The sequence below is a fragment of the Equus caballus genome, chromosome X, assembly GCF_041296265.1.
Source record: "Equus caballus isolate H_3958 breed thoroughbred chromosome X, TB-T2T, whole genome shotgun sequence".
Classification (NCBI taxonomy): domain Eukaryota; kingdom Metazoa; phylum Chordata; class Mammalia; order Perissodactyla; family Equidae; genus Equus; species Equus caballus.
In genome coordinates, this window is record NC_091715.1 from 125,153,367 (window position 1) to 125,176,475 (window position 23,109).

A 23,109-nucleotide genomic window follows, 5' to 3' on the forward strand; every position below is an offset into this window, starting at 1 on the left:
TGTGGGTCAGGATTCAGCCATAAATCTTGTCACTGGCCTGCACTATTGGGCTTACCTGTAACTAGCTCCCTTAGCTGTGCTCCTGCATGCTCCAAGCCTGAACCCCATCATTAGTCTCTACTGCTATGTTCCTGCCTATAAGGAGACTGTGCAGTCACAGGAGTACACACTGATAGCCAGGGCCCCTGCACCTGCTTGTGGGCCCAGCTCTGGCTCTGTCTTCTGTCACTGGCCTGGACCACTGGGCTCACTTACAGCTAGCCCCTCCAGCTGTGCACCTCCACATCCCTGACTTGAATTTCAACACCAGCCTCCATTGCTGTTTGCCTGTGTTGAGACCCAGCAGCCACAGTAGTGCATGCTGACAGTCAGGGCCTACTATGCCTGCATTTGGTTCTAGCCATTGCCCCTTGCCCTGGCCCCATCATGCACATGTATCTGTTATAACTGGTCCCTACCACGACACAGGCACCTGTAGCTGGCTTTTGCAGCTGAGTGTATGCAAATCACTGGCTCTGGCCACCACTGCTGCATGCCATAGTCCCTAGCAGTTGGACCTGGAGGAACGGCTGAGGACCGCAACACCCTTGCTGCCTCTACAGACCCCTGCCAACAGTTGCTAAGGACCATGCAATTGTCAATGCTGTGGACCTCAGCAAACTGAGCTGATGAGTCACCATGATCCCCTGGACCCTGAGCTGCCACAGGCCCCCACACATGGTTTGCTACACCACTAGACTTGGGGTCACAGCATGTTCCAGCATGACCCCATATGCAGGTGAAAGTCTTTCCTTACTGAAGTTAGGCCATAAAGTCTAGAAGAGATGACTGCATCTTCAAATGCAGACACCTATGCAAGGATATTGGGATCATGAAGAATCAGGGAAACAACACCACCAAAGGAACTCAGTAAACTTGCAATAATGGACTCCAAAGAAATGGCAATAAATGAATTGCTTGACAAAAAATTCAAAATAATCATTCTAAAGATGCTCAGATAGCTACAAACAAACAGATAAACAAATGAAATCAGGAAAACGATATAAGAACAAAATGAGAAGTTCAACAAAGAGAAAACATAAAAAGAATCAAACAGAAATTTTGGATCTGAAGAATACAATGACTGAACTGAAGAATCGAATCAAGAGCTGCAACAGGATACTGGACCAAGCAAAAGAAAGAAGCAGCGAGACTGATGACAGATCATTTGAAATTATCCTTTCAGAGAACCAAAGAGAAAAAAGAATGAAAAAAGCCGACAGAACATATAGGACACCATTAAAAGGAACAATCTGTACATTACTGAAGGCCCAGAAGGAGAAAAGAGGAAGAAGGGAGTACAAAGCTTATTTAAATAATGATTGAGAACTTCCAAAACCTGGGGAAAGATTTGCATTCCAAGTTGATGAAGTTAATAGGTCACCCCAAAATTTCCATCCAAAACAATGTTCTCTAAAACACATTATAAAAAAACTGTCTAAAGTCAAAACAAAGACAGAATTTTAAAAGCAGTAAGAAAAATTAGTTCCTAGAAGGGAACCCCCATAAGACTACAGCAGATTTATAAGTAGAAACCTCACAGGCCAAATGGACCTAACAGACACATACAGAATATTCCATCCTGAAGCACCTGAATATATACCCTTCTCAAGCACACATTGAACATTCTCCAGGATAGAACATATATTAGGTCACAAAACAAGTCTCAATAAATTTAAAAAGACTGAAATCATACCAAGTATCTTTTCCAAACAGAATGCTATGAAAATAGAAATCAATAACGGGAGGAAAACTAGAAAATTCACAAATACATGGAAACCAAACAATACACTCCTAAATAACCAACAAGTCAAAGACGAAATCAAAAGGGAAATCAAAAAATACCTTGAAACAAACAAAAAGGGAAACACAACATACCAAAACTTAATGGGATTCAGCAAAAGCAGTGGTAAGAGGGAAGTTTATAATGATAACTGTCTACATTAAGAAAAAAGACCTCAAATAAATGACTTAATTTTGTACTTCAAAGAACTAGAAAAATAAGCACAAACTAAGCCCAAAGTTAGCAGAAGGAAGCAGACAACAAACATCGGAGAAGAAAAAAAATGAAATACAGAATAGAAAAACAGGGCAGATCTCATCAAGATGGCGCTGTAAGCAGACTCTGAACTCATCTCCTCCCACGAACACAACAAGGTTACAACTATTTTTGGAAAAACTACCCTGAAGAGAAAACTGAAAACTGGATAAAAAGAACCCCCACAACAAGGGACAGTCCTGACTAAGGCAGAAGAGGCAGAAATACCTGCCGGAGAGGAAAAAAGCCACCTTTGGGAGCAGCGGAGCTTCTCAGCTGGCCAAACAGGAGCCACCCTAAGGTTCACAGCCCTCCCTGGGGGAGTGAGGGCTGGAGCAGAGGCAATACTGCTATAAGCACACTTCAGACTCAGTCCAACTGAGACGGTCTGGCTTCACTGGCTATTAACTGCAGCAAGGATATGCCCAGAAAAGCTATCTGCTGAAAGCCCAAAAGACCCGGGTCTTAAAGGCCCATGCACAAACTCACTCATTGCAGCAACCAAAAATCACCAGAGAGAAGGCTGACAGTCCTTTGGTGAAACAAGACTCACCTAGTGGGCTCCGGTGGCATCTTGGTGAGAGGAGGGACCTCTCTGGAGACTGAGACATTGGTGGGGGCCATTGTTCTGACCTGGTCCAGGCGGACGACATTGAGGTTCTTCCCTTGGCCTGTTGGCCCAGGGACCTGTCAGACCCACTGGAGCACAGATTTAAACCAGTTCAGCCAGGGCAGGCGGTCGCCCTGGGGACTGGTCCTGCCTAACAGCAATCCCTCAGGCTACTTTTCGGCCTGCTTTGACTAGGTGCCTTGATCCTCTGCGGGTAGGCAAGTGTGTCTGCCTCTGTGGGGCGGGACCTGTGTGGAGACTGGGTGAACTCTGGGGGGTATTGGTGGAGAGGTGGGAGCCTCTGCAGTGCAGTGTCAGGGTGCGCTCCAGGGGGTTGGGAGGTGTGCACGGACTGGGACTCTGTTGACAGTGTGTGTGGTCCTGTGGGGGGTGAGGCTTATCAGCCAGCAGCAGAAGACCTGCTCTTCACAAATAGCCATAAAAAGGATCAGCCCCACCTTCCAAAGCCTGAAACAATTGAGTGCTTCCGTGCCTAGGGCCAGCCCCACTCAGCTGCACTCCTAAGAGAACTGACAACAGCCTTGTAGGCCTGAGGCCTATCACAACTGTAAGCTCCTGAGCCTAGCAACCAGCTACTGCATACCAACCCAATTAACAGGAAAACTGCAATAGGAGTATGCTGAAAGACTTTGTAGCCAACAGTGCTGAGGCTCCCCAAAACGGATTTACAAACAGCTGGCCAGGGAAGGAAAGACTCGACTCCCTGGGTACCTGCAGTAATAGAAAAACTGCCACAGCGGAAAGACACAAGTAGCCCACAAAGGGGTCACGCCTGGATCATTTGGACTGGAGACAAGAGGGAAGCACACTGCTGGGCCTCATAATCTCATAAACAAGGCCACTTCTCAAAGATCAGGAGACATAGCCGACTCACCTAATACATAGAAATAAGCACAGAGAAAGAGGCATAATGAGGATACAAAGGAATACTTTCCAAGCAAGGGAACAGGACAAAAACCCAGAAAAAGGACTAAATGAAACACAAATAAGTGACCTGCTTGACAAAGAGTTCAAACAAAATATCACAAGGATGCTCACAGATATTGGGAAAAGACTGGATGAACACAGTGAGCTCATCAGCAAAGAACTGGAAAATATAAAAGAGAACCAATCAGAAATGAAGAATACAATAACGGAAATGAAAAATTCACTAGAGGGACTCAATAGCAGACTAGAGGATGCAGAAGAACAGATCAGTGAGCTAGACGAAAGACTAGAGGAAATCACCTAAGCTGAAGAGAAAAAAGAAAAAAGAATTAGACAGAATGAGAACAGTCTAAGGGAACTCTGGGACAATATCAAGCATGCTAACATTTGGATTATAGGTGCCCCAGAAGGAGAAGAGAGAGACAAAGGGGCAGAAAATTTATTTGAAGAAGTAATAGATGAAAATTTTCCTAACCTAAGGAAGGAAACAGACATCCAAGTACAGGAAGCACAGAGAGCTCCAAACAAGATAAGCCCAAAGAGGCCCACACCAAGACGTAATATAATTGAAATGTCCAACATTAAAGCTAAAGAGAGAATCCTAAAAGCAGCAAGAGAAAGGCCATAAGTGACATACACAGGGAAGCCCATAAGGCTATCAGCAGACTTCTCAGCCGAGACCCTACAGGCAAGAAGAGAATCGAATGACGTATTTAAAGTGCTAAAAGGAAAAAACCTACAGCCAAGAATACTCTATCCATCAAGGTGGTCATTCAGAATTGAAGGAGAGATAAAGAGTTTCCCAGATAATCAAAAATTAAAGGAGTTTATCACCAAGAAAACAGTTCTACAAGAAATGCTGAAGGGACTTATTTAAGTGGGAAAGCGATGACCACAAATAGAGATAAAAAAAATTATCAAAGAACCCACACACACACAAAAAAACCCAGGCAATAAAATCACTTGTAAAGGTAAAAATATGGTAAAGGTAGCAGATCAATTACCTGTGAATATAATATGAAGATTAAAAGAGAAATGTACTAAAATCAACTATTTCAATGATAAGAGGGTAGCGGACAGACACACACTAAACAAGAGACTATATATGATTTCAAAAACAAAAAATGTGGGAGGAGGGGAGTGAAAAAGTAGAGCTTTTAGAAAGAGGTCAAGCTGAAGAGTCTATCAACTCGATATAGACTGTTATATGCATAGAATATTAAATAGGATCCTCATGGTAATCACAAATCAGAAACCTATAATAAGTAAGCAAAAAAGTAAGACAAAAGAAATCAAACATATTACTAAAGATAGCCATCAAAACACAAGGGAAGAGAGCAAGAGAAAAAGAATGAAACAGAGAAGAACTACTAAAACACCCAGGAGAAAAAGTAACAAAATGGCAATAAATACATATTTATCAATACCTACTTTAAACGTCAATGGACTAAATGTTCCAATCAAATGCCATAGGGTGGCCAACTGGATAAAAAAACAAGACTCATGTATATGCTGCATACAAGAGACACACTTCAGACCTAAAGAAACTCACAAACTGAAAGTGAAAGAATGGAAAAAGATATTCCATGCAAATGGCAAAGAAAAGAAAGAGGGGTAGGAATACTTATGTCAGACAAAATAGGCTTTAAAACAAAAAACGTAACAAGAGACAAAGATGGGCACAGCATAATGATAAAGGGAACAATCCAACAAGAAAATATAACACTTGTAAATATCTATGCACCCAACCTAGTAGCACCTAAATATATAAAGCAACTATTAACAGACATAAAAGGAGAAATAGACAGTAACACAATAAGAGTAGGGGACTTTAACACTCCACTTACATCAATGGATAGATCACCCAAACAGAAGACAGATAAAGAAACAGTGGCCTTAAAAGACACACTTGACTCGATGGACTTAGTAGATATATACAGAACGTTCCATCCAAAAACCACAGACTACACATTATTTTCAAATGCACATGGAACATTATCCAGGATTGATCACATATTAGGCCACAAAACAAGTCTCAATAAATTTAAGAAGACTGAAATAATACCATGCAACTTTTCTGGCCACAAATGTGTGCAACTAGAAATCAACTACAGGAAGAAAATGAGAAAAGCCAGAAAAAATGTGGAGATTAAATACAATGCTACTGAACAACGATTGGGTCAATGGAAAAATCAAAGAACAAATCAAAAAACTCCTAGAGACAAATGAAAATGAAAATACAACATGCCGAAATCTGTGGGATACAGCAAAAGCATTTCCAAGAGGGAAGTTTAAAGCAATTCAGGCCTATTCAACCAATAAGAAAAATCCCAAATAAACAATCTAAAAGTGCATCTAAAGGTACCAGAAAAAGAAGAACAAACAAAGCTGAAAATCAGCAGAAGGTAGGAAATAATAAAAATCAGAGCAGGAATAAATGAAATAGAGAGTAAAAAAACAGTAGAGAAAACTAATGAAACCAAGAGCTGGTTCTTTGAAAAGATAAACAAAATTGACAAACCCTTTGCTAGACTCACCAAGAAAAAAGAGAGAAGGCTCAAATAAATAAAATCAGAAATGAAAGAGGAGATATTACAATGGACACCTCAAAAATACAAAAGATAATAAGAGAATACTATGAAAAGCTATATGCCAACAAATTGGATAATTTAGAAGAAACGGATAAAGTCTTAGAAACATACAACCTTCCAAAACTGGACCAAGAAGAAGTAGAGAATTTGAATAGACCAATCACCAGTAAGGGGATGGAAACAGCAATCAAAAACCTCCCAAAAAATAAAAGTCCAGGACTAGATGGCTTCCCTGGTGAATTCTACCAAAGATTCAAAGAAGACTTAATACCTATCCTTCTCAAACTCTTCCAAAAAATTGAAGAGGAGGGGAGGCTTCCTAACTCATTCTACAAAGTCAACATTATCCTGATACCAAAACCAGGAAAGGACAACACAAAAAAAAGAAAATTACAGGCCAATATCACTGAGGAACATTGATGCAAAAATACTCAACAAAATTCTAGCAAATCAAATATGACAATACATTAAAAAGATCATACATCATGACCAAGAGAGTTTCATTCCAGGGATACAGGGATGGTTCAACATCCGCAAATCTATCAACGTGATAAAGCACATTAACAAAATGAAGAATAAGAACCACATGATCATCTCAAAAGATGCAGAGAAAGCATTTGACAAGATACAGCATCCATTTATGATAAAAACTCTAAATAAAATGGGTATAGAAGGAAATTACCTCAACATAATAAAGGCCATATATGGCAAACCCACAGAAAATATCATTCTCAATGGAGAAAAACTGAAAGCTATCCCTCTAAGAACGGGAAGCAGACAAGGATGCACTCTGTCACCACTAATTTAACATAGTATTAGAAGTCCTAGCCAGAGCAATGGGGCAAGAAAAAGAAATAAAAGGGATCCACATTGGAAAAGAAGAAGTGAAACTTTTACTCTTTGCACATGACATGATTTTATATACAGAAAACCCTAAAGAATCCACTAAAAATCTTTTAGAAACAATAAAGGAATACAGTCAAGTCGTGGGATGCAAAATCAACATACAAAAATCAGTTGTGTTTCTATACACTAACAACAAAGTAGCATAAAGAGAAATTAAGAATACAATCCCATTTACAATTGCAACAAAAAGAATAAAACACCTAGGAATAAACTTAACCAAAGAGGTGAAAGATGAGTACACTGAAAACTGTAAAACATTGTTGAAAGAAATCAAAGACGACACAAAGAAATGGAAAGATATTCCGTGCTCTTGGATTGGAAGAATTAACATCGTTAAAATGTCCATACTTCCTAAAGCAATCTATAGATTCAACGCAATCCCTATGAATGTTCCAACAACATTTTTCACAGAAATAGAACAAAGAATCCTAAAATTTATATGGAGCAACAAAAGACCCCGAATAGCCAAAGGATTCCTGAGAAAAAAGAATAAAGCTGGAGGTATCACACTCCCTGATTTCAAAATATACTACAAAGCCATAGTAACCAAAACAGCATGGTACTGGCAGAAAAACAGACACACAGATCAATGCAACATAATCAAGAGCCCAGGAATAAACCCACACATTTATGGAGAGCTAATATTTGAAAATGGAGCCAAGAGCATACAATGGAGAAAGGAGAGGCTCTTCAATAAATGGTGTTGGGAAAACTGGATAGCTACATGCAAAAGAATGAAAGTAGACCATTCCCTTACACCATGCACAAAAATCAACTCAAAAGGGATTAAAGACTTGAATGTAAGATCCAAAATCATGAAACTTCTAGAAGAAAACATAGGCAGTAAGCTCTTTGACATCGGTCTTAGCAGCATATTCTCAAGTACCACGTCTGACCAGGCAAGGGAAACAAAAGAAAAAATGAACAAATGGAACGACATCAAACTAAAAATCTTCTGCACAGCAAAGGAAACCATCAACAAAATGAAAAGACAACCTAACAATTGGGAGAAGATATTTGCAAACCATATATCAGATAAGGGGTTAATATCCAAAATATACAAAGAACTCATACAGCTCAATAACAAAAACACCAACCACCCAATTAAAACATGGGCAAAAGATCTGAACAGAGATTTCTCCAAAGAAGATATATGGATGGCCAACAGGCATATGAAAAGATGCTCAACATCAGTAGCTATCAGGGAAATGCAAATCAAAACTACAATGAGGTATCACCTCGCTCCACTCAGAATGGCTATAATTAACAAGACAGGAAACAACAGATATTGGAGAGGATGTGGAGAGAAGGGAACCCTCGTACACTGCTGGTGGGAGTGCAAACCGCTGCTACCACTATGGGAAGCAATACGGAGTATCCTCAGAAAATTAAGAATAGATGTACCATATGATCCAGCTATCCCACTGCTGGGTATTTATCCAAAGAACTTGATAATTCAAAGGCATAAAGATACATGCACCCCTATGCTCATTGCAGCATTATACACAATAGCCAAGACTTGGAAGCAACCTAGGTGCCCATCAAGGGATGAATGGATAAAGAAGATATGGTATTTATACACAATGGAACACTACCCAGACATAAGAAATGATGAAATCCGGACATTTGTGACAACATGGATGCTCCTTGAGGGTATTATGCTGAGTGAAATTAGTCATAGGGAGAAAGTCAAATACCGTATGATCTCACTCATAAGTAGAAGATAAAAACAACGACAAACAAACACATAGCAACGGTGAATGGATTGGTGGTTACCATAGTGGAAGGGGGGTGGAGGGCAAAAGGGGTGATTAGGCTCACGTGTGAGGGGATGGACTATAATTAGTTTTTGGGTGGTGAACATGATGTAATCTATACAGAATTCCAAATATATTATGACATACATCTGAAAGCTATATAATGTTATAATCCAATGTTACTGCCATTAAAAAAATAAAAAGAAAAAAAGAAAAAAGAAGAATAGAGAAGATTAATGAAACTGAGTTGGTTTTTTGAAAAGAGAAACCAAATTGACAAACCTTTAGCTAGACTAAGCAAAAAGAGAGAAGATTCAAATGAATAAAATCTGATATGAAAGAGGAGACATTATAACTGATACCATAGAAAAACTCAAAGCATTGTAAGAGACAATCATGAACAATTATACAGCAACAAATTGGACAACCTAGAAGAAATAGACAGATTTCTAGGAACATACAACCTACCATGACTGAATCATGAAAAAACAGAAAACAAGAACAGAGCAATAACAAATAAGGTGATTGAATCAGTAATCAAAAACCTCTTAACAAAGAAAGTCCAAGACCAGATGGTTTCACAAGTGAATGCTACCAAACATTGAAATCAGATTTAATGCTAATTATTCTCAAAATCTTCCAAAAATAGAAAGGAGGAAACACTCTCAAACTCATTTTACAAGGCCAGCATTACCCTGATACCAAAGCCAGATAAGGATACTACAAGAAAAGAAAACTTCAGACCAATAGCCCTGGTGAATGCAGATACAAGAATTCTCAACAAAATACTAGGAAAGTGAATTCAACAGCACATTAAAGGGATCATACACCATGATCATGGGATATTTATCCCTGGGATACAGGATGGGTCAACATATGCTAATCGATAAATCTGACACATAACAGTACTAGAATGAAAGACAAAAATCATACAATCATCTCAATAGATATAAACAGCATTTGATAAAACCAAACATCATTTCATTATAAAAACTCTGAACAAATTGAGTATAAAAGGAACATATTTCAACATAATAAAGGTCATATATGACAAGCCCAAAGGTAACACCATACTCAATGGTGAAAGGTTGAATGCTATCCCTATAAGACCAGGAACAAGAAAAGGGTGCCCACTCTCAACCCTCCTATTCAAGATAGTACTGGAAGTCCTAGAAAGGGCAATTAGGCAAGAAAAAGAAATAAAAGACATCCAAATCAGAAAGGAAGAAGTAAAATTATCTCTGTTTGCTGATGACATGATCATATATACAGAAAATCCTAAAGACTCCACCAAAACACTGTTAGTACTAATAAATGCAGTAAAGTTGCAGGATACAAAATCAGTTGCATTTCCATACATTAACAATGAACTATCTGAAAAAGAAATGAAGAAAACAATCTCATTTACAATAGCATCAAAAACAATAAATACTCAGGAATAAATTGAACCAAGGAAATAAAATATCAATGCACCAAAACCCGTAATACATTAGTGAAAGACATTGAAGAAAACATAATCAAATGGAAAGATATTCCATGTTCATGGATCAGAGAATTAATAGTTTTAAAATGGCCACACTACCTAAAGCCATCTATAGATTCAATGCAATCCCTACAACATTTGCAAATGCATTTTTCACAGAAATAGAATAAACAATCCTAAAATTCACATGGAATCACAAAAGACCTCAAATAGCCAAAGCAATCCTGAGAAAGGAGAACAAAGTTGGAGGCATCATAGTTCCTGATTTCAAACTAAATTACAAAGCTATAGTAATCAAAACATTATGGTACTGACATATACACAGACACATAGACCCATGGAACAGAATCGAAAGCCCAGAAATATATCCAGGTATATATGGTCAACTAATGTTTGACAAGGGAGCCAAGAATATTCTATGAAGGAAGGAAAATATCTTTAAGAAAAGGTGTTGGGAAAACTGGATATCCACATGCAAAAGAATGAAATTGTATCCCTATCTTACACCATACACAAAATTAACTCAAAATGGATTGAAGACTTAAATGTATGACCCAAAATTATAAAAACACTAGAAGAAAACATAGGGTAAGAGCTCCTTCACATTGGCCCTGGCAACGTCTTTTTGGACATGACACCGAAAGTGCAAATAACAAAAGCAAAAATAAATGTGAGACTACATCAAACTAGAAAACTTCTGCACAGGAAAAGAAACATAAAAATAAAAAGGCAACCTACAGAACGGGAGAAAATATTTGCAAACCATCTATCTGATAAAGGGTTAATATCCAAAATATGTAAGGAAGTCATAACTCAATATCAAAAAACTCAAACAATCCAATTGAAAAATGCACACAGGACTTGAATAGACACTTTTCCAAAGAAGACACGCAAATGGCCAACAAATATATGAAAAGGTTCTCAGCATCACTGATCATCAAGGAAATGCAAATCAAAACCATAATGACATATCAGCTCATATCTATTAGAAAGGCTATTATCAAAAAAGACAAGAGATAACAAACACCAGTGAGGATGTACAGAAAAGGGAACCCTGGTGTACTGTTGGTGGGAATGTAAATTGGTATAGCCACTATGGAAAACAGTGTGGAGGTTCCTCAATAAATTAAAAATATAACTACCATACGATTCAGCAATCCCACTTCTAAGTATCTATCTGAAGATGAAATCTCTATTTCAAAGAGATGTCTGCACTTCCATGGATCACAGCTTTATTCACAATAGCCAAGACATAGAAACAACCTATGTGTCCATCAATGGATGACTGGATAAAGGAGATACTATATATATATATACTATATATATCATACATATATTATAGTATATGATACTATATATACATACACACACACACATATACATAATGGAATATTATTTATCCACAAAAAGAAGAGAATCCTGCCATTTGCAACAAAATGGATGTATCTTGAGGGCACTATGCTAAGTGAAATAAGTCAGACAGAGAAAGACAAATATTGTATGATTCTACTTACATGTTGAATCTAAAAAAAGCCAAACTTACTGAAACAGAGTATAGAATATTGGTTGCCAGGAGCTGAGGGGTGGGAGAAATAGGGAGCTGTTGGTCAAAGGGTACAACTTTCAGTTATAAGATGAATAAGTTCCAGGGATCTAATGTACAGCACAGTGACTATAGTTATCAGTGCTGTATTATATACTTGAAAGTTGCTATGAGAGTAGAGCTTTAATGCTCTCACCACCACCACAACAACAACAAAATGGTAACTGTGTGAGGTGAGAAATGTGTTAACTAACTTTATTGTGGTATACATTTTACAACATATATGTGTATCAAATCATTACATTGTACATTTTAAACGTACACAATATTATATGTCAATTATTTCTCAATAAAGCTGGAAAAAATTTACATGGGTAAAGTTGTTCATAGTATTCCCTTACTATCCTTTTGATACCTGCAGAGTTTGTAGTGACATCCCCTGCTTCATTCTTCATATAGGTAATTTGTATCTTCTCTTTTTTCCCATCAGTCTTGCTAAAGTGTCAATTTTATTTTTTCAAAAATTCAGTTGTTTCAATGATTTTCTCTATTGTTTCTCTGCTTTCAAATTTCATTGATTTCTGCTGTTAACTTTATTATTTCCTCCTTGTCTTTATTTGGGTTTACTTTGCTCTTATTGTTTTTTTTTTTTTTTTACATTCTTAAGGTGGGATCTTAGATTGTTGATGTGAGAGTTTTCCTCTTTTCTAATGTATTTATTTGGGGCTATAAATTTTCCTCTCAGCACTGCTTTAGCTGCCTATCACAAAATTTTGATATGTTGTATTTTCATTTCCTTCAGTTCAATGTGTTTTTTAAAAATTTTACTTGAGACTTCTACTTTGACCCATGGGTTATTTAACAGTGTGTTGTTTAGTTTTCAAGTGTTTGGAGACATTTCTTTTATCTTTCTGTTACTGAATTCTAGTTTGATTCCTTTGTGGTTGGAGAACACACACTGTATGACTGCAACTCTTTTTAATTTTTGAAGTTTGCTCTATGTCCCAGGATATAGTCTATCTTGGTATAAGTTCTGTGAGCACTTGAAAAGAATGTGTATTTTGCTTTTGCTTTGGTGGAGTGTTCTATAAACGTTAGTTAGATCCTATTGTTTGATGGTATTCCTGAATTCTTCTATATCCATATGTATTTTCTGTCTAGTTGTTGTGTCAATTGTTGAGAGAAGGGTGGTGAGCTACCTAACTATAATTATGGATTTGTCTGTTTCTCCTTTCAGTTCTATCAGTATTTGTTTCACACATTTTGCAGCACTTCTGTTTGGTGCATATGCATTTAGGATTACTCTGTCTTCTTGGTGAATTGACACTTCTATTATTATATAGTCTCCCTCTTTATCCCTAGAAATTTTCCTTTCTCTTAAGTCTACTTTATCTTATATTAACATAACAACTGTGGTTTTCATTTGATTAATGTTTACCTATATTTTTACTTTCTGTGTCCTTTCTTCTTGATGTTCCAAGGTTCCTTCTTTTATCATTTCTTTTCGGCTTAGGGAACTTTCTTTAGCCACTCTTTTACAGGAGGTCTACTCATGACAGATTCTCTTAGTTTTCTTCCACCTAGGAAAGTACTGATTTCTCTTTCATTCCTGAAGAATATTTTCACTGGGTATAGGATTCTGGGTTGGCACTTCTTTTCTCTCAGCACCTGAAAAATATTGTGCTACTTCCTTCTGGCATCCTTGGTTTGTGATGCAAAATATGCTGTCATTTTAATTCTTTTTCCCCTGTAGGTAAGGTGTTGTTTTTCTCTGTCTTCTTTCAAGATTTTTCCTTTGTCTTTAGTTTTCAACAGTTTAATTATGATGTGTCTTGGGTGTGGATTTCTTTTGGTTTACCATGTTTTGAGTTTGCACACCTTCTTGAATTTGTAAGTTTCTATCTCTTGCCAAATTTGGGAAGCTTCCAGAGATTATTTCTTTGGGTATTTTTTCAGTCCCACCCTCTTTCTTCTTTCCTTCCTGAATGCTGATCAAATAAATGTTACATCTTTTATTATAGTGCCGCAGGACCCTGGGGCTCTGTTCCTTATATTTTAGTCTATTTTCTCTCTATTGTTCACATTGACTAATTTCTATCATTCTATCTCTCAGTTCAGTAATTCTTTCCTCTGTTGTCCCCATTCTGCTGTTAATCTCATCCATGGAGCTTTTTATTATGGATATTGCTACATCTTCTGGTTTAAAATTTTCCATTTGGCTCTTCTTTATAACTTCTATATCTTTGCTGAGACTTTCTATTCCTTTGCTGATCCTTTCTATTTTCTCATTTGTTTCAAACGTGTTTATAATTGCTCACTGAAAAATTTTTTCATGGCTGCTTTGAAATCTCTACCAGATAATTCTAATGTCTCTGTCATCTCAGTGTTTTCATCTATTGATAGTTGTTTTTCATTCATTTTGAAATCTTCCTGGTTCTCGGTATGATGAGTGATTTTCAACTGAAACCTGTACATTTTGGATATTATGTTATGAGACTCTGGATCTCGTTTAAACTTTCTGTCTTAGTTAGCATTGTTTAGCATTATTCTAACAGGGGGAAGGGGACACTGCCTCATTACTGCAAGGTAGAGGTAGAAGTCCAGGTTCCCCACTTAGCCTCCACTGACATCAGAGGGAGGTGGTCTCCTTATTACTGATTCGCAGTGGTGTGAGTTCCAGCTCTCCATGTAGTCTCTATTGATACCCGGTGGGGGTTTCTTTGTTACTGCTGAGTGATGATAATAGTTATAAGTCTTTACTACCTCCTCTGATACTACAAATTTTCAACTGTCAGAGAGAAGTGGTAGTCCAAGATCCCCAGATGGTGTCCCTGACACAGTGGGAAAACGGTGGAGATGGGTTGTTCATTGCTGGCCAGTGGGGATGAAAGTTCCAGCTAGGTACCTTATCTTCTCTGACACTATTCTGGCAGGGGTCCCTGGCAGGGGTATCAGAGTCCCTGATTAAAGCCCTGTGAAGATGGAAATCTAGGTTCCCCTCTTAGCTGGGAGTTGGTGAGAATAGAGCTACAGTTTTTTCTGTGCTGTATGGCTGGAGTAGAGCACTTAGCTAATGTCTACAAATTTGCCATCTTACTAGGCTGCTCATTCCTAGTCCTTCAGCTAGAGAGAGCAGGCTTTTCTTAGGGCTTTTTTGGTCTGCACTCATTGGTGTTTCTTGATTGCCAGTTTCTTCAGCTCCAAGTGCAAGACATATGAGACAAAAAGAAAACCCAGGGAACTCCCCATCATGTCATTCTTCAGGTTCTCAGGTCCCTAGACAGTCTGCCTTCTCCTCTGCACATTTCAGCCTTCTTATGACTTGTTTATACATAATATCAAGAGTTTCCAGTTGTACTTAATGAGAAGAATAGAGAAAAGTATGCCTACTCCATCTTCCTAGAAGTCCCCCTATTTGACTTACAATTTAAGATGCTCATGCTTGAAGGGACATATATAGTCTAATCTCTTCTTTGCTTTTCTTTATGGTGAGAAAGATTAGCCCTGAGCCTACATCTGTGCCAATCTTCCTCTCCTTTGTATGTGAGATGCCTCAACAGCATGGCTGATGAGTGGAGTAGGTCTGTGCCTAGGATCTGAACTTGTGGATCTGGGCTGCTTAAGTGGAGCACATGGAAATTTAACCACTCAGCCATGGGGCCCACTCCGTAGTCTCCTGACTATATCTCAGAAAATGGAGACTTAGAGAAGGTAAGTAACTTGCCTAAAACCAAAAATGATACAAAAGCAGAGCTTAAACTATACTCCAGGTCTTCTGACTTCCCATTTCTATACTTTTCCCCCTATACTACCCTGTCTTTTTTGCCTCTACCCTGTTTTCTTTCATACAATTTCACCTTCTGCTAGTCCTTCAGGTTTTTGTTCCTGTTACGCACTGAACTCTCCACCACAAAAACACATTGAAATCAGACAACAAGCTCCAAGTCATTTTCCCCCCATTGTGACATTAAAAACTTGTTCTCCTAAAAAGCTATAGTTCAGCTCTTTTGATAGTGGGATGAGAGAAATGTTTGTGGTAGGGAATGAAGAGAAGGTACAGTGTAAGGTCTAATAAATAAATAATCATAGCTAACAGACTTACAGATCCAGGCTAGGAGTGCAATTTTTTCTAACTATCTATTCATCACACACTATAATCTTCTAACACAGTGCCCTAATTCAGTACCATCTGCCACTTTTAGACTAAATTACTATTATGATTTTGAGTACCAAAGTCATAATATGCAGAGGTTAAAGCTTTTTCGTGTTAGTAACATCCTAAAAGTACATGTGCAGAGTACTTTGATGATTAAAAAACAGCACAATTCAATGAAAGAAGTCTAATGGATTTATAAAATGTTGAAAACTCAGGAACCATTAAATTTTGAACCTAGTTCTCACAGTCATTTGGGGTAACCTCATGCAAATTAATATTTGTAATCATTAATTCTCAAGCACAACAGGAAAATAATGATTGCTTGATAGGAGGCAAAATGTGGAAGGGTAGGAGGAAGAGATGCTAGCAATGACAACTGCCATTTATCCAGCTTTATTTTACATCAAAAGCACTGAGCTAAGCACTTTATTATTCATGTATTTATTTTAGGCTCTCAGGTGCATACAATTGGATTAATCATGGTATTTGGTTCATGACACACTCTCAGCACTGGTCCCCTCATCATTTAGCTAGTTATTTTTAATAATGTAATAAGCACCTGCAAACTCAGAAGCCCAAAGAAAAACTAAGACCTTGACAGTAATCTACATCTAACTATAAGCCTTCCTCCATCCCCATCCTACACGTCCTCCCACATCCCAGCCAAGGTAACCATCATCCTGAATCCTGTGTTCATTAACCTTTTGCTTTTTTAAAATTAGTTTTATTACACCTATATGTAATAAAAATATATAAAAATATAACATGCTATATGTTATCTTTTAGGGCTTACTTTTCATCCAAGATTATATTGCTAAGATTAATCCATATTTTTGTGTGTGGTTGTAGTTCATTTGTTCTGAATGCTGTATAATATTCCACTATATGAATATTTCACACTTTAATAATCCATGATTAATGTTGATGGAATTCAGGTTGTTTCTAGACTTTTGTATTGTGAACTATGCTGTTACGAACATACTTGTATGTGTCTCCTGCCATACATGAATAAGAGGTTCTCTTAGGTATTTATCTAGGAGTAGAATTTCTGGGTACAGTGCATATGAATGTTGAGCTTTAGGAGATAATGTCAAAATTCATTCCAAAGTGCTTGCAGCAGTGTATAATCCTACTAGTAACATATAAGAAATTATGTGACTCCACATCTTCTGCAATACTTGCCTTTCTAAGCCAGAGTTCATCCATCTGAACCACAGAGCATAGACTATCTCCTCAATTCTCATAAGGATGGTATATAACTGGTACCATTGTAGTACATAGGAAAAAACATTAATTCTTTACATATAATGAATGCCTTAGGGCATTAGCACTTTGTTTTCTCCAAGAACCCCAATTGAGAAAGGCTGATTGGTATTGTCACCTTTTACTTTTTTGCCAACCAATTTGATGTAAAATGATATCTTATTATGATTTGATTTGTATTTTCCTGGTTAATAATGATTTTGAATTGCAAATTAATTGGCCATATGTGTTTGCAATTCTGTGATGTATGTGTTCATGCCTTTGTCGATTTTTCTATGAGATTGCCTGTGTTTTCTTAATAATTTTTACAACTTCCTTACGTATTCTTTATATTACTTCTTTGTCAGTTATGTTTTGTGAATATTTTCTCCCAGATTATAACTCGTCTTTTCTCATTCTTTAAGGTGTATTTTGACAAACATTTTAAATTTTAAATAGCTAAATGCATCAATCTTTTATTTTAGTCAATTATTTTTGTGCCTTAAGACATCTTACTCTATTCAAAAGTTAGAAAGATATTCACTGACATTTTCTAATAAGAGTTTTAAAATTTTATTTTTGAAATGTATACTCTTAAGTGATCCTGTGTATGGTGTGAGATAGATTTTCATCTTTTTCCATGTGAATAACCATTTTTCCAGCTTCATTTATTAAATAGTCTCTACATTTCCCACTGATCTGATATGCTACCTCTGTTATATATCAGAGCTCCAAACATGTATGGGTCTATTTCTGGACTCTCTATTACATTTTTAAAAATTTTAAATTCATTATTTCATGCAGTCTTCATAATAAACAATCTAACCTCAATTATTTCATGTGACCCACAAAATAAGCCTATGAGGTAGATACTATTTTCTCCATTTTACAGATTTAGGAAACTATGACTTAGGGATGTTAGTTCAAGTTCATAGACTACTTTAGTTTATGGCAGCTCTAAGCCCAAGACTCCAGAGCCCACAGTTTTAAGCAGTAATCAATACTGGATCTTACCCTACTGCCTCATAAGGATGTTGTGAAAGTCAGTAAATATCACAGGCAGTAAACTGTATGTTTAGCTCTGTACTAGCTACTCAGTCGTTTGAGGTAGGGTTGTGGGTAGTGTTGTAAAGGAAAGACAAGGACTGTTCAAACATCACCTACTCACACAGTCTTTCTTTGACCACCCTATCTAAATTGCAACCCTTGTTCATTCTGTGTACCCCTAACCTTCTTTATTATTATTTTTTTTGGTAACTAAGTACCTAAACTTACATACTTATTTGTTTACTATCTGTCTTGCTCATTAGAATGAATGCTCCATGAGGGCACAGACAGACATTATTTACTGTTGTATGTCTATCACCTAAAACAGTGCCTGGCACATAGCAGGCATGTGATAAGTATTTACAGAATGAATGAGTGTATGTATGAATGAATGAATGAATAAAAAAGATAAGGCTCTGTCATTGGAAAGCTGACAATCAGACAGGGAATATGTTGACTTCAAGAAAAGAACTCTTATGAAAATAAGAAATATTTACTCACTAATTTAGTACATTTACTGGGTACCTATTATATGTATAGCACTGTGATGGGTACTGAGGCAAGAGACATAAAGATGAATAAGACACGATCCTTGCCTTCATAAACTTACAAGCTAGCAAAATCTTAGTGTTTATAAATTTCTATAGTACAAGAAATAGTAAGTCCTACAAGAGGAACAAAATGCTGATTTGAACATAGGAGGAAGAATTTAATTCAGACTGGGAGATCAGGGTAAGCTTAATGGTACAGGTGGCCATATTGAAGCTGAGCCTTGGCAATGTTTTCCTTCAAATAAGATGAAAATTGTGGAAGTTTAATGCATATTTATTTAGCTAAAAGCTGATACTTGCTGATATCTTGGCATGAAGTACCCAGTGTCATGATAAGTAATTTTCATTGTGGGGAGCAAATTGGACTTTCCCTGGGAAAGACAAAGAGGATATTCCAGGTACAGGGAACAGATTGAAAGCACAGGGAATGTTCTGTCAAGGAGTCCAGTGTTGCTGTAACAAGGCTTAGGGAGGGTTGTTGGTAGGAGATGAGGTTGGAAAGGTAATCTGGCTGGGATCTGAAATCAAAAGACCAGGCTATTTGAAACTTTTTAGGGACTAAGTGATAGTAAAGACAGGCATGCTATTGCAGGTAGTTATTTTCCTTTTGCTCCTTTCTCACCTACTGTCTTTTGTCTTCTTTCTTTTTTTCATAGCAGAGCACAGCGAAAAAGAAAAGAGGATAGGGAGTCCAGAGAAATGGGATCAAGTCACAGTCCTGACACTGAACTGTTGCGTGATGTTTGGAAACTTAGTTCAATTAAAGCTGGAGGAGAGGGCATTTTTTAAAAAAACTACACATTAGCCTTTCCTCCTGGAAATATTTCTTAGAAGCCACTCCAATAGGAATGCCTGCTTCTAGCCACCACCACTTCCTCACAAGGCTCACTGCAGTAGTGCCAGAAAGTTACAAACGTGAATACATCCCTCAGGCATGTTAGCTGAGAAACACTGGACTAGATGATCTCTAAATGCCCCCACTCTTCCACACCATCCTACCTCTTCTCCCCACTATCCCTGTGTGCTCTGATTCTTTTCTTATTCCCAACTAAGATTTCAGTACAACAATGGACCCTTCTAAGGGGGCTGCTTGGACCTTCTGGAGATGCTCAGGGCTGCATACTCTTGTCTTGAAAGAAAACTAGCCAAGAACGGCCAAAGAAATCTGAAAGACTTGAGTACCTGCTCCACAGGAAAAGGGACAGAACTATTGGGCTGCTGCTAACTTTCAAAAATAACTCAGGAGCTCTCCTGGAAGCAAAGGCACCTTGATGCTTTCAAAGAACAATGTGAGAAATGGTGTGAGATGTGTGTTCTGGCGAAGGCAGGGTGCAGAGAGCTGGAACTCCAAATCGCAGAGCTATCCTTGAAGTTCTGAGGCTTTAGAACTTCCCCAGTGGGTCTAAACTTCAAATAAAGCTTGGATGGAGGTGAGAGCGTAGGGTAGAAAGGGGAAAAAAATGATCAGTCCAATATTCATGGTCATTTTTTTAAGCTGACCTACTCATACGAGACTTTTAAATTGCACACACAAATGAAAATGTACCCTCAGCATGAAGCTCTACGAGGCCTAATTATCAGAGCAAATGTTTACTGATTAATTTTAAAAATACAATACCAACACAGCCTATTTCATAATCGAGGGGAAGCATTTTCCTCTCAAGCCATGTTCAGTGTGCAACAGGAAGCCAATTATCACCCCAGAACATTTCTCAGTGAAAAATGTGTCATTCCTTAGGACACTTAAGGCTTAAGCAGGCTTAAAACCCCCATTTCACTGTTTTCTCTTATTTTTACTATCTAAATATCCATCAATCCAAACCAAGATCATTTTCACCATTTCATATCCTAAAGGTGCCACTGACACTTGGACAAATGAAATTTTGGCAAAAGACCCGGCATCTTTTTTGCTTTCTTGAATGCTCATACTAGCTTTTCCTGAAAACAGAGTGTAATAATGGGGCTCCCGAGAGAAAAATACAGGAAACAGGCACTGGTACTGATTAAATAATGGTGAATTCAGTTTTACTGCTTTCAAGCAAACTCAGTAATTCCAAATAAAAACTAAGCAATGTGGTTCCTTTAGAATTCCTAGGGATGTGTTTTTCCTCAGTGGAAGAGAATAATTTCTATTTACCACATGTAGGCACCTTGCAGATGAGAGCCAGGTCTTATTCATCTCTAAGTTTCTGCTAGAAATTAGCATATCCATCTACCCTTCCATCCAGTATCACCCAACACACAGTAGGCATCCAATAAATGTTTGCTAAATAAACATATTAGCATACTATTTGTTTGCAAATGTCTGCTGCTGAGAATGCTTTTAAACTGGTTGCATAAATAGGCTAAATACTATCCTGACAGCTTTTAAGATTCGATTAGCAAACTTTTTATTTCTTACATACAACTAGTTATTATAGTCTTAAAGAATATGGATGAGAATTTAAGAGATTTTTTCTATGTGCCAAAAGAAGTTGTTCTATTTTCCTTTATAGACACTAGACAGAACTTTTCCAGACCTCCTTCTGTGTAACCAAACACTTTCAAGTTAACAATCAAACATTCCAAAAGGCCTAAGCTGTCTGAGTGTCATAGCTGAAGACAGCTGGGAACATGATATCGAGGATGACCAGTGTTTACACCATATTCACATTCCCTTTAGCACACACCAGATTCCACAGCTACAAGACAGGTGTGTCCTGCTACCCTGTTTTTTTTCCCCCTCAAAAAGTACCTGGATCCTGTCTGGAAAACAGATCAAGAACTGCACTGCCAACCACTGTAGGTGGGATGACTAAATTTTCTGACTCTATAATTGGAAAAGAATGATTAGACATAGGCACTTGAACTTTTGGGGACAACAGGATGGAACACGTTACACTGGGGCTGCTCTGAAAAATCCAGAATATGTGGTTTTCCATACTTACAGGAATGGCAGAGAATCTACAGGAGGGAAAGAACTTTATGAAATAGATTTTATATGAAAGAACACAGCATAAACAATGTTAAGATACATGGGAAGACATTGCAACACATTTAACACAAAAAAGATGAATTTCCATGACATAAAAAGAACTCTTACAAGTCCAAAATTAAAAAACAAATAATCATAGAAAAATAGGCAAAGGATATCACAGATGATTTATAAAAGAAACAGAAAGGATTAGTAAACATTTGAAAAAGATGCTCAAACCCACTACTCAGAGAAAAGCAAACTGAAGCAATAATAAACTACAATTTCTTGCCAGTCTAATGGACAAAAAAATCATAGAATTGATGATATTGCATGCTGGCAAGAAGACAGGGAATGGCCCTCTCAACACCAGGATTGGAAGTGTGACTTAGTGAAGCCTTTCTAGAAGTCATGATGGTATTAGCCATCAAATATACAAAGCCCATAACACTGCAATTCTGCAATCCTACTTCTTGGACTCTGTTCTAGAGTAATACTTGCTCACCTGTAACAGAAGTGTGTTCATGGATGTTCCTTGCAGTATAGTTTGTGACAGACAAAAGATAGGAAAAATGTAAATATCCATCAACCAGAGGATCCCAATAGTGAATTTCCCAATCTCTGACATGGCCCACCAGAAAATTATTATTAAAAAGAGAGAGAGAAAGTTAGGGCAGAAGTCATCTTTGACAGGGAAATAAGTGACTAGAAAAGAGTACCAGGGTCTTCTGGGGTACCAGAAATGGTCTGTGCTGTGTCTCAGGTGCTGGTTACATAAGTGTGCTGTTTGTGAAAGTTCATTGGTGTACATGTATGATTTTTCACTCTTATGCATGTCAATAAAATATTTCTTTTAAAAAAAACAAACCAAAAAGCAGATTTGGGAGACCTCATGCTTTAGTAGAAAGAGGACTGTACTAGGAAGAAGGAGTTCTGAGTTCCAGCTCCTTTCTGCCCAAACTACTTTGGAACCTTGGGCAAGTCACTTGGGCTGTATTGTGGTTGACTCACCTGTAAAAGTGGGGATAATTATATTCTGAAAGAAAGAACTGGGCCCAACGATTTTTATATCTTTTTCATTTCTAGGCTTTATGACTCTTTAAGCTATAACAGTTCAGGATGATTTACCTCCATTAAGTTTCTTTTATCTATCCCCTCTTCTCCATCCCTACTCCCATAACACTGATTCAGGACCATATTTCACTTCCCTGGGCTACTTCAGAAGTCTTCAAGCTTGTCTCTCCA

At 37.6% G+C, this 23,109-nt stretch overlaps 1 protein-coding gene across 30 annotated transcripts in view; it reads right to left on the minus strand.

Annotated features, from left to right (window-relative positions):
• Positions 1-23,109, minus strand: part of ENOX2 (ecto-NOX disulfide-thiol exchanger 2) — a 258,718-nt gene that overhangs the window by 119,606 nt on the left and 116,003 nt on the right. The window contains exon 1 of one of the 30 annotated variants that reach the window (XM_070258438.1): positions 2,631-2,764. The exons of the other annotated variants lie outside the window; for them this stretch is intronic. Coding sequence (XP_070114539.1) covers positions 2,631-2,730 — 100 coding nt within the window. The 5' untranslated portion in view covers positions 2,731-2,764. Of the gene's footprint in view, positions 1-2,630; positions 2,765-23,109 lie in introns of those variants that run through there. 30 annotated transcript variants of the gene reach the window in all.